General features: G+C 36.9%; 1 protein-coding gene across 1 annotated transcript in view; it reads right to left on the bottom strand.

Moving 5' to 3' along the window:
• Positions 1-12,367, bottom strand: part of SAMD3 (sterile alpha motif domain containing 3) — an 87,593-nt gene that overhangs the window by 44,334 nt on the left and 30,892 nt on the right. Inside the window, exons 4-6 of the mRNA XM_060190924.1 lie at positions 9,678-9,863; positions 9,062-9,146; positions 2,247-2,414 (exon numbers count right to left, since the gene is read on the bottom strand). Of these exons, the coding sequence (XP_060046907.1) occupies positions 2,247-2,414; positions 9,062-9,146; positions 9,678-9,863 (439 nt within the window). The remainder of the gene's footprint in view (positions 1-2,246; positions 2,415-9,061; positions 9,147-9,677; positions 9,864-12,367) is intronic.

Below are 12,367 nucleotides of genomic sequence, written 5' to 3'. Positions count from 1 at the left end.
GGGGAATTGCTTCACAAGCAGTGAAGCAGATCTACAGGTGTCTCTCTCTCACCCTTTCTGTCTTTCCTTCCCCTCTCCATTTCTCTCTGTCCTATCCAACAATGAGAACATCAGTAATAACTAAAACAATAAAAAAAAACAAGGGCAACAAAAATAAATAAATAAATATTAAAAAAAGAATAGGAAAGCTATCAGGGAAAGGGATGGGATACAGTTCTGGTGGTGGGAATTGTGTGAAGTTGTACCTCTCTTAATTATGGTTTTTGTCAATGTTTCCTTTTTATAAATAAAAAAGTTTTAAAAAATTGTAGTATGGTTAATTCAGCACTAAATAAGCCACAGAGAGGAGGGTTAGAGTAGGAGGAGGGCTTTGGGCTAGTAGTCTAAACTGAGATCCACACAAATTTTTGTGCAGCTGACTGAGTTATCCATGCACAGTACAAAGAAATTCTATCGTAAATTATTTAGTATAATTCCTCCTAACCATCAAGAAAAACAGTGGAAACTCCTTCCTTCTTCTACTTATTGATTCACAAAATTATAAGGTAATAGAGGTATAATTCCGTATAGTTTCCACCACCAGACTTCTGTGTCATGTCCCTTCCATTAGAAACTGTAGTAGTTCTCCCAAGGTCACAGATAGGGACTGACTATATATTTCCCCTTTTTCAATGGTACTGCCTTCACTTCTTCTTTAGTGCACTCCTACACCTATTACTACTTCCAAGTGTCTTTTTCTTTTTTTGCTTCTCCACTGGATATGGACATTGGTAGGTCAATCCATACCACAGCCTGTTTCTATCTTTCCCTAGAGGGATAGAGGTCTGGAGAGGTGAAGTTCGAGGATGCATTGGTGAGGTCATCTGCCTAGGGAAGTCAGGATGGACTCATAGTAGCATTTGTAACTTGTATACCACAACTTTTTTAGCCACTTATCTATTGTTGGACACAACACTAGGTTGCTCTCAGGTTTTGGTTATTACAAATAGTACTGTTATGAATATAGGTATACACAGATCTTTTTGGATAGGTATATGGTTCCTTAGGATATATCCCCAAGAAAGTAGTTTTTAGGTCATAGGCTAGGTCCATTTCTAGCCTTCAGGGATCTTCTAGACTGCATTCTACAGGGGTTGGACAAATTTACATTCCCACCAACAGAGCAGGAGGGTTCCCTTACCCCCACAATCTCTCAGAATTTATTGTAACTATCCTTTCTAATATATGCCATTGTTGTTTTCATTTGTATTTCTCTGATAATCAATGACTTGAAACACCTTTTCGTATATCTTTTGACCTTTTGAGCCTCTTCTTTGGTGAATATTCTGTTCATATTCTTTCCCAAGTTTTTTTGGTGAAGTTTCAGGTCCTGGAAGACAGAGGAGGACCTAGTGGGGTTTGAATTGCTATGTGGAAAACTGAGGAATGTTATACATGTAAAAACCACTGTATTTTAAAAAAACACTGTATTTTATTTTACTGTTGACTATAAACCATTAATTCCTCAAGAAAGAAAGAAAGAAAGAAAGAAAGAAAGAAAGAAAGATGAATATACCCTATGTGAAAGGGGAACCAGTGCTTTCATGTTGACTAGGACAGTAATTGAATTGGGGGAGGAGATTGAGATATAACTTTCAAATTTGGTTTGGGCATCCTTCCTAAGGATTTCAGTCTACTTAATTTCCAAGGGATATTTTTATTTCTGAGGCTGTTTGGGCTAAGATAGCTAGCAATCATTTATAAGATCTCACATAGTTAGGATCTATATGCACATTATGTACATCAAAACCATTACTAAGGGAGACTACTCCCTGAGGTCCTTGGTCTTACTTAGTGAGTCACTACTTGGACAAAGGAGGGGGAGGGTGGAGTTTGGCATTGATGTGTGAGGATTGCCTTTCTCCCTGAAACCTTGAGATTATAAACTATCTAGTCCCTACAACATGAGAATTAAAAACTTTCTGTGGCAATAAGAAGAGCAAGAACACAAGATAAATTTTAGCAGGAGAGGAAAATTTTTTAACATCTAAGACATCAGGTTTTTGGATGTCTGTGAAACGATAAACATGAGAGATTTCAAAAATACTGTTCAAACTGTGTCTGGTAGTCCTTTGTTGGAAACATTACCATTCATATGTTTACTATCAAAACATGAACTTTCTGGGGTTCTAATCACTCTTATTAGTTATTCCTCATTAAATCAACTAATTAATGAGTTGTTAGAACAATCAAAGGTTCAATCTTACTTTTATCTGGACAATTTTAATTTCGTCAACTCTTATATCAACAAGAGGTTTCCTTGTCTGGCCTCTTCGATGTCCAAATTTACACTTATTTCTCATCACCTGTTCATCATCTTCTATGGGTCTTCGGACATATTTAAAACGATCTTTGAGGGCTCTCTTCCATAAAAACTGTGAAAATTAACAAAATAAGACAGTCTTCAAGGAGTTTGGAGTAATACTATGTAAACAGTAAAGTCTTTATTTGCATATCATTCTTAGACTTGAAATTATTTTCATTTCACAGGAAAGAGTAATATCTTCTGTTTATGCTTACAATCATCTGGTGAGAATGTTATAAAATTATGCCTAGCTTTTAACCAGCAAAGAGAGAGAAATAAAAATATTTCCTAATGTCTGTATATAAGTATTGAATAAACACATTGGTTCTTGACTCCAGATTTTCTAATTCCTCAAGCTTGATATCATTATAGTCTGCTGTTTACGCAACACATTTCACATTTCTGCTGAATTCTGGAGTAGAACCGATAATGACTTATGCATATGTGACTAATACACTTGATTTAAACATTTGGTTTGTCACCCTTAAAATTCATTTTGTTGAATAGGTTTAGCACTCAATCTCTAATATTTGTGTAGAATCTACTGTTTCAAACCCAAAGAACAGGTTCTTCTTCTGGGAAAGAAAAAGTTTCAGGCAGACCTAGCTTTCAGACTTGAAGTATGAGTGATTTCAACAATGAGTGAAAGTGCAATAACAGGTGATATGGCTTTATCTTACATTGTATTAGGAAACCTGGAATCTTTTCTGTAGCAGGTACACCTATGCTATGGCTTAGGCTTCAGAGTCATGGAATTGTATTATGGGAAGAGAGATGTCCTCAGAGAATGACAGGTGAATGGGTGGAAAGAAGTTCCAGACAGATAAAGCAGCATTTGCAATGGAGGACAGAGATAGCTCATATCTTTGGAGCCTGCCAAGAGTGGTGCATGACTGGAACATAGATCTTAATCTGCAAAATGGTAAAGAATGGGGTAGAGAATAAGACAGAACAGAGAAGGTAGCCAAACCCTAAAAGGCACAGTTACTCCATAAAGGAATTCCAAGGTAATCAAGAATCAAACCTCAAACATCTCTCAGAGGATAGCCTATACCAGAATCTTGTGGGATATTATTGCCTTTGGACCTTCCTTTAAAGTGATGGCTCCCTAGTTCTGCCTGAATCATAATTCTTGGATGACTTAAAAAAGTTGTTGGACTCATTCTCAAAGGTTGATTCAGGTGCTGGTTAGTAGCTTACTCACTTAAGTTCACATGTTACAATGAGCAAGGACTCGGGTTCAAACCCCCAGCCCCCACCTGCAGGAGGGAAGTTTCATGAGCTGTGAAGCAGGTCTCCTCCCCTTTTGTTCTCTCTCTCTCTCTCTCTCTTTTCTCTTTTTCTCTCCCTTTTTAACTTTCCCATCTCAATTTCTCTCTGTCATATCAAATATAAGGGGGGAAAAGCCTGAATCAGTAGACCATGGATCAGGCTGACTCTTAGAATATCTTACAAGGTTCCAGGTCAGGTGATACTGATAATGATGGCATAAACTAGCAATCTTTAACTCACTAGGTCTGGGTGGAGTTCAGATGTCTGTATTTTTTAAAAGTTTTGAAGACAGTTCAGCCATAAAGTCAAATTAGGAAATCTTCCAGGCCACATTGACAAGGGAGAGTGGATGATCATATTTCAGCTCTGGAGGAGTCTGTCTAGCTTGAGTGTTTGGGAAACCAGATGTATGGGAAACATCTGGGAACACAGCTGGGATTCTTTCTAAATATGTCAACACTCTCAATGTTCCCTCCCTTTTGTTGGGATAATGGTTTTTGGCTAGAGAGCCCTATCCTTATCTTTCACTGTGCTAGGATTTACTTTACTAAACTTTATTTTAATTTTTTTAAAATTGCTACCAGGCTAATTGCTGGACCTTGGTGCCTGCAGGATGAATCCACTGCTCCTGGCCGTAATTTTTTATTTTCCTTATTTTTGTTCCCTCTCCCTTTTTTTCTCTTTCTTTTCTTTTCTTTTTTTTTTTTTTTTTGTTTTTGATAGAGACATGAGAGGGAAGGGGTAGATAGAGACAAACACTTGCAGTACTGCTTCAACACTTGTGAAGCTTCTCCTTTGCAGTTGGTGGGGAACTCAAGTCCTTGCGTGTGCTCTTTACTGGTTGTACTACAGCCCAGCTCCTACTTAACTTTTTCTCTGCCTTCAGACCCCAGTTCAGTCCTCACTCATTTGTGAAAGCCTTCTCTGATCTGTTAACTGCTATTTTCCTTTGGTTATGGGCTCTCATCTTCCCTTGCCAGTGCTTATCACACTGATAATGAACCATCTTCTGTGATGCTTTTTCTGTTCCTATTCTTATCTTACCTTTTCTTTCCTCTTCTTCTTCCTTCCCTTCCCTCCCTTCCTTCTCAATCCCCTTTTTTTTCTCTTCCCCTCATTCCTTTCTGTTTCTTTTCCTACTCATCCATTTCCATTCTCAGGTTAAATATATTAAGACAAGCTCATCTAACTATATTTGTGGAGCAAAAGTAGTTCTTCATAGATAGTGGAAACAATAAATATACCCTTTGTTAGTTCTCTCGGAGGAAGAGGGATTCAGGTATCAAAGAAACAGAGTGGAAGCAATCAAAAAGTCTTGACTTTGCTTAGTAAGTAACTTACTTCTAGGGGTGTCCCTGTGATTTTTAAAGTCTAGAATTCAGGGAGTAGGGCGGTAGCACAGCGGGTTAAGCACAGGTGGCGCATAGTGCAAGGACTGATCTGCAAGGAGTTGCTTCACATGCGGTGAAGCAGGTCTGCAGGTGTCTATCTTTCTCTCCCCCCCGTCTTCCCCTCCTCTCTCTATTTCTCTCTGTTCTATCCAATAACAATGACATCAGTAACAACAATAGTAACTACAACAATTAAACAACAAGGGCAACAAAAAGGGAATAAATAAATAGATAAATATAAATTTTTTTTTTTAAAAAGTCTAGACCATGCTGTTGATCATCTTTCTTGCAATTCCATGTGTTTTCACAGGCACAAGAGTAGGTAAGAAAAAGAAAACAACCACTATAGCCAGAGAGATCTCCAGGCTTGGTCACAAGAGAGAGTGATTAAGTCACTGGGTGATACTGGGCACATTTTCTGAGCTCCGTCTTCTCACAGACAACTGGGAATGCCACTGACATCACATTTGTCAATTGAAACGTCAATTTTACTATTTTTGGCTCCCTGGCTTAAAATGATAATTTGTTGATTATTAATTAATTAATTAACTAATTAATTTATTCTTACTCTTCAGAGAGCATTGTGACCTTAGTTGTGTAGACCAGAGGAGTAGGACTAATTCTGATATATTATTCAACAAATAATCTCTCAATCTTAGTTTCCTGAACGATAAAATGGGACAGTACAGTCAGCCCTGCCCATTGTACTAGGTTATTGAGAGACACAAATGAATACTCACGGAAGATGCTCATGAGAAATAAAAGCTACTTATGGAAGACACTTGAAAATGAAAGTGCTTCTCATAAACACTTTGAGAGCCTTGGTGAGGAGCACTGTGGGGCTGAGGGTTGGGGACAGCTTCAATTCTGATTAAGCTTCTGGGTGAGTGTATGAGTCAGAGATGCTTCATCACCTCCCACAGGCTCATGTGTCTGGACTCTGTCTTCACTGATTTACAGCATCATAGAGATGACGGGCAGCTTATATGTTTCTTGGTTCTGAAATATGAAGTAGCATGGATACATTTTTTTCTTCATGTTTCCTACAGCTCTGAAGTTCTTCTAAAGCAGTTGACCTGGTTGGTGGTATTGCAGCCATCAATTGCCAGAATGTTTTTAAATTGCCAATTTATTCTTCTCAGACTATCTCCCTCTTCTCTCTTTATGAACTATCTTGTACTAACAGAGAAAAAAAGGATACATCAAATATAATTGTCCTCATGAGTACTAAATCAGCTAGTATTTATTAAGTATCTGTTACATGTCAAGGACCATGAGTTTTTTATACCAATACTGAAGTAAATATATATATATATATATATGCTGATAAATAACAAATAAATGTAATCTCCTCTACAGCCTTTCCATTAGATGGGATATGAAACTAGCTACATGGGTATACCCCTTCTTAATTTCAGAATTAAAAATATACCTGAAATAATGAACCTCCTGATATGGTAAATGGGAGCAGCTGATGACATCACTGGTATACCCTTGCTCTAGATTTTAAGCTTAAATATAATCATTGAGACAAACCTTGCAGACCATCTATAAAGTAAATATCGAGGAGAAAAAGGCAGAGAATCTTCCCTCCATAAAAATAAAGAACAGTGCAACTCAGAATACTTGACTAGATTTTTTATAGCAAAATAAACTATTTTAGAAACATTTTTTAAAGAAATGTTAACCACCGGTGAGCTAATTCCTGACTCTAACCTGCAACAGTCTTTAAACATTTCATATTTGAAAAATTGAAAATAAAAATACCCCTACAAATAAATAAGTGCTCTCTTTTCTCTTTCTCTCCTTCCTCTTTTCTCTCTATCCACTAGTGTCATTAGAAATTTTCCACATTTTACATTTTTACCCTAGAAACACATCTTTGAACACAAGCTTTAGAGGATAAGCTAAGGAAACTTTTATTTAACCACCGAGTTTTCTTTTCAACTTTTTGTGCTCTACCATAGACCATAGCCAGCTAAGAATTCAGTCACTCTCACTCAGTTTACTGTTAATGCTACTGGAACAGATCTAGCTAATATGAACACAAATTCAAAGTAAGCGTTATTTATTGTTTTCTACTTGTCTCACTTTGATAATTATGAAATAAAAAGTTAATATATAGTTATATAAATAGGTATTTAATGGCAAATATGCAAAGATTCTCTGGAAGGGATTTTTAAAATAATTTTAATTACACCTGGGGAGGAAGATCGGGTGATTACAGCACAGAGGAGGGACAGAGAACATCTTATTTATATCACCTGTATCTCCTTGCATTTTATAGTTTTGAAATACATAAGCCGATAACTTGTTAAGATAGCAAATTTATATTAACATGCAACTTGCTACATATACAAAACAACTGATCAGTTGGCAAATATTTCTGAAGCGTAGAAAGCATTCTTAAGAGTCAATTTTATCAGTCACATTGAAGTGACTATCAGTGTCAGGACCTTAGTTCATTTGCTTGGTTATGGAGGGGGAGGCTGTTCACGTTTCATTAAGAACAAACTGGGTTTTCATGTCCAGCCTGACTTCACTGTACAGAAGACCTCTCAATGGTCCTGGAGCCCCACTTCCTCAGAGCCCTGCCCCACTTAGAGGAAAGACAGAGACAGGCTGGGAGTATGGACCGACCTGCCAATGCCCATGCCCAGTGTAGAAGCAATTACAGAAGCCAGACTTTTCTACTTTCTGTACCCCAGATTGATCCTGGGTCCACGCTCCCAGAGAGATAAAGGACAAAAAAGCTTCCAACAGAGGGGATGGGACATGGAACTTTGGTGGTGGGAATTGTGTGGAATTGTCCCCCACTTATCCTATGGTTTTGTTGATCATTATTAAATCAATAAATTAAAAATATAAATAAAATATTATAAAATAAACCTAAACATAAAGTAATTGTAACAAACTGGGTTTATTTTGTAGTATGCTCTCATATATAGTAGTATATTTCAGAAAAGGTATCATACCAGAAACAAGGATACTTAAATTCTAGTTTTTGTTTCAAGAGCTATTGGTTCCAGACATGAGATACATTATCTTCTTTGAGTTCGTTTGCTAAAAAAGAATCATTTTAAAGGCTGTCTCCCATTTAGAGTATTCTGTCAACCTGTCTATATGTATAGTGAATATATTTCTGAGACAGTGAGTGATAAAAAAGAGGCAGCACAGCAGCAAAGATCCCTTCATTGTGCTGGGGGATGGGCTCAAACCTGAGCCCCATATATGGTAAAGCCGCAGACTTTTCAAGTCATCTATTTTTCCAGCCCTTTATTTTAAATCATTTTATTCAGGAAATAATGGCTTATAGGATAGTTGTTGGCACATGGGCTCAGCATTTTTTTTTTTTTTACCAGACCACTACTCAGCTCTGGTTTACTCAGCTCTGTAGCTCTGGTGATGCTACAGATTGAACCGGAGACCTTTGGTACCTAGGCATGAAAGCTTTGTATTTCCTTATGATAGGTGCTTGTAAACCCCTCCTGCCACTATCCCAAGCTCTTTTTTTTTTTTTTTTGCCTCCAAGGTTGTCACTGGGGCTCGATGTCTATATTATGAATCTGCTGCTCCTGTGAAACTCAGCCTAACTGTAAACTTAACACTGCTTTAAAAAAAAAGTTTATTTTTTAATAAAGGAAGACATAAAGATACCACAATGAGCAGAATGAGAGAGAAGAGAGAGTCAAGAGCAAAGAAAGGGAACCAAAGAAACAAGAGTCAAGGCAGAAGGAATCAGTATAATGAATATGCAAAAAGTCATTAATGCCTGAGGCATCAAAGGTTCCAGGTCCATTCCCCAGCACTGCCAAAAGTCAGAGCTGAATAGTGTAGTGCTCTGGTAAAACAAAAAAGGAAGAAGAAAGAAGGAGGAAGAGAAAAGAAAACAAAAGAAAAGAGAAACAGAATCAGAACACCACCAGAGATAGTGAGTCAGAGAAACAAGCGATAAGAGAGAAAAACCCTGAGATAAGGCATAAAATTGCTGACAACACAGTCATTATTTTAAGGTAGACTGAGATGAAAAGAATCATGTTAGTCACTGACTTACAAAGCCACAGCCGTCCTCATCCAGGAAAGGATGGGCCTGCAGCAGAGTGTTGACCACATCGTTATACTGCTGGGTGGAAGGGTACCTGTTCAGCATAAGAAAGAAAACATTTTTCATTGTGGACATTCCTTCAATGAGTCTAAATTACATTTAATTTTCTTCAAATACATATACATACATATTTAAATTTATTTTATATTTCTTTTTTTTTTTATTTTGATAGGACAGAGAAAGATTGAGAGGGGAAGTGAAGACAGAGAGGGAGAAAGAAAGACACCTGCAACCTTGCTTCACCTCTTGTGAAGTTTCCCTCCTGAAGGTAGAGACCAGGAGCTTGAACTTGAGTTCTTGCTCCTGGTAATGTATGAACTCAACCTGGTGTGCCACCATCCAGTCCCTTCTTCAAATATTTGTCTAAGACAAAAATATAGACATTTAATTTCATGTCATGAACGATCTTGTGAGGTATATTTTATGCTATGTAAATACTGGATAATGTTGCACTTATTATCAATATATCACCCAAAATCTGAAGAGAGTTTGCTTCAAATGAATTCTACTCTACTTTAAGACAGCTCCCCACCTAAAGTGATAAGATTACCCCATTATTACTCACAGTGAGCCTTCCAGGTACTTGGTCATGTCGGCCTGAAGAAACTCAATGATCCTTATTCTCATGCTGTGATCAGGACACTTCTGTTCTGCCAACATGCATTTGACATCATAGGGAAACTCTGGTAAAACATAGGACTTAGTCCACTGCAATGCTTTATTCCTTGCTAGAACATGTTTAACATTTCTTCTGTTAAATAAAAAGACACAGTGAAGTTATCTTCCAAATGTATGCACCTTATTCTCTACCTGTTCAGGATTTATGACAAAAATCACTCTCCTGAGTTAATCCACCTTACATCCATCTAGGTCTCCACACATGTCTCTGTTTTCTTTCTCTTTGCACAAACATAGATACGAGCAGCTCTTCAGGAAAATGTCATAATGATGTAGACTAAGTGGAAAGGAATATTGATTTCTACATCTTGAAGTAGTGATATCAGTAGTCATGCATAGATCAAAAACTGGCAATATGTAACTAAAAGAGAGTAAGTTGCAATTCAGCAAAGCAAATGAAGCTTATGGTAAAGTTGAAGCACCTAGTTAAGAAATTTGTAATTAATTTATTCTGCCCTATTTACAGTGAATTACAAGATCCACTTAATTTGGTTGATCTTTTGCTATATAAATAAGGCAAACTTATTATTTTTTTTTTACTTCCAGTGGGTGAATTAAAAAAAATATTTGTTATTTATTTATTTATTTATTTATAAAATAGAAAATATAGACAAAACCATAGTATGAGTGGCAAAATTCTACACATTTCCCACCATCAGAGTTCCATATCCCATCCCCTTCCCTGATAGCTTTCCTAGTCTTTATCCCATTGGGAGCATGGACCCAGGATCACTATGGGGTGCAGGAGGGTGGAAGGTCTGGTTTCCGTAATTGCTTCTCCACTGGACATGGGCATTAGTCGATCCATACTCCCAGCCTGTTTCTGTCTTTCCTAGTGGGGCAGGGCTCCAGAGAGATGGAGCTCCAGGGTACATTGGTGAGGTCATCTAAGGCAAACTCATTTTATATGTGAAAAAAAAAGTTTCAGAAATTCTGTTTCCAGTCAGCTGAAATTTCAATAAAAGGCCTTAGAAGACTGTAGAAAGCAGATCAGTGGTTACCTAGGACTGAAGATGAGAGTGGAAACTGATAGCAAAAGGGCATGAAGGGATCTTTTCAGGCAATGAAAGTGTTAAAATTAAAAAAAAAAGTGAAAATTAACTGAACTGTACACTTTAACTGGAGGAATTTTTACATTATGTAAATCATATCACAATGAGGCTGTTTATCAAATTAATTAAGATAGTCATTTTAAACTCTTAAATTGGTGATTATTTAAGGGCACAGGAAGAAATATTTACTAAAGCTGAATTTCTTAATAAATTACCAAAGGCCCTAAGTTGCTCTCAATCTTTTACATCTGTAGGAATAAATGACGAGAATGGAAGTGAATAGAGAAACAAATTAAGTAGCAGATAACGAACAGAAAGATTTCCTAAACCTAAGTAGATAAACCATTTGGCATAAGATTAGACTCCTTAGTAGTCCAAACAAGTTAAAAAGCTTTTTGAAAAGCCAGGCTCTTCTTTTCGTACTCTAGGTCATAGTTTAGAAGGATTCACGAAGAATAGTAAAACATGAAAAGAGGAAAAGTATTCTCCTCTCTATCTCTCCTTTTCTCTTTCTTTCTTTCTTCCTTTCTTTCTCTTTTAATTCTGTTAAACTGTCTTCATTTTTCACCTTTTGGTAGTCACTATGTCAGTGAAAATATGTCTTGACTAAAATAAAGACACCAAACAGTTTAATACTCAATTCAAAACAGCAGCAGGCAATCTGTAAACAAAAGTTGTGCGTTCATCCATGTTATTTTCTAGTAAGTTTCTCTCTCATTTTATACATTTTTTTCAGTCAGTATTTATTGAGGGGAGGTCTACTACATAAATTACTCTTGTACAATCCCAATATCTTTTATTATTATTATTATCTTGTTTCTTTCTTCCATGACCTCTTCCTTATTTGCTGAGAATAAGGGTGGAAGGTAATGCCATTTTTAGTTTAATGCATTTTATACCCTCCAGGAATTTTTAAACTGTAGTATAATTCACCAGATGCTAAACTTGACTTCAGTACTATTTTTCAGCAACTATCCCCTTTCCACCAAGAATTTCAAGCAGCTGCAATTAGTTGCATGATGCCCTTAGTTTTTTGAGGTTGCCTTCTCTTTCTTATTTATTGACACATCAGCAGGCAACTTTAATATTCTATTGCTATAAAATAGGGTTTGATACATGTTTTACCTCCTTGTTTTACTTATTTTTATTTTTTTTTTACTATCTGTATTTATTTGTTGGATAGAGACAGTCAGAAATTGAGGGGGAAGGGGGAGATAAGAAGGACACCTGCAGCCCTGCTTCACCACTTGTGAAGCTTTCTCCCTGCAGGTGGAGACCGGGGGCTCGAACCTGGGTCCTTGCACACTGTAACCTGTGCGCTCAACCAGGTGCGCCACCACCTGTCCCCTCTTGTTTTACTTATTTTTCGCTATGTCTCTGATGTTCAATATTGAAGTATAGACTAAATAATATGGTATTCTTTTATCAAATTTCCAGGATGTACAGACACATACAGTCTCTATCAAAGCCAGTAAGTCTATTTATTCAACTCTGTATAGAGTCATTAGGCAAAATCAGAGGCATC

Source organism: Erinaceus europaeus, chromosome 4 (genome assembly GCF_950295315.1).
Source record: "Erinaceus europaeus chromosome 4, mEriEur2.1, whole genome shotgun sequence".
Lineage (NCBI taxonomy): Eukaryota > Metazoa > Chordata > Mammalia > Eulipotyphla > Erinaceidae > Erinaceus > Erinaceus europaeus.
The sequence above is the reverse complement of the archived record's forward strand: the minus strand, read 5'-3'. Positions and strand labels throughout refer to the sequence as shown.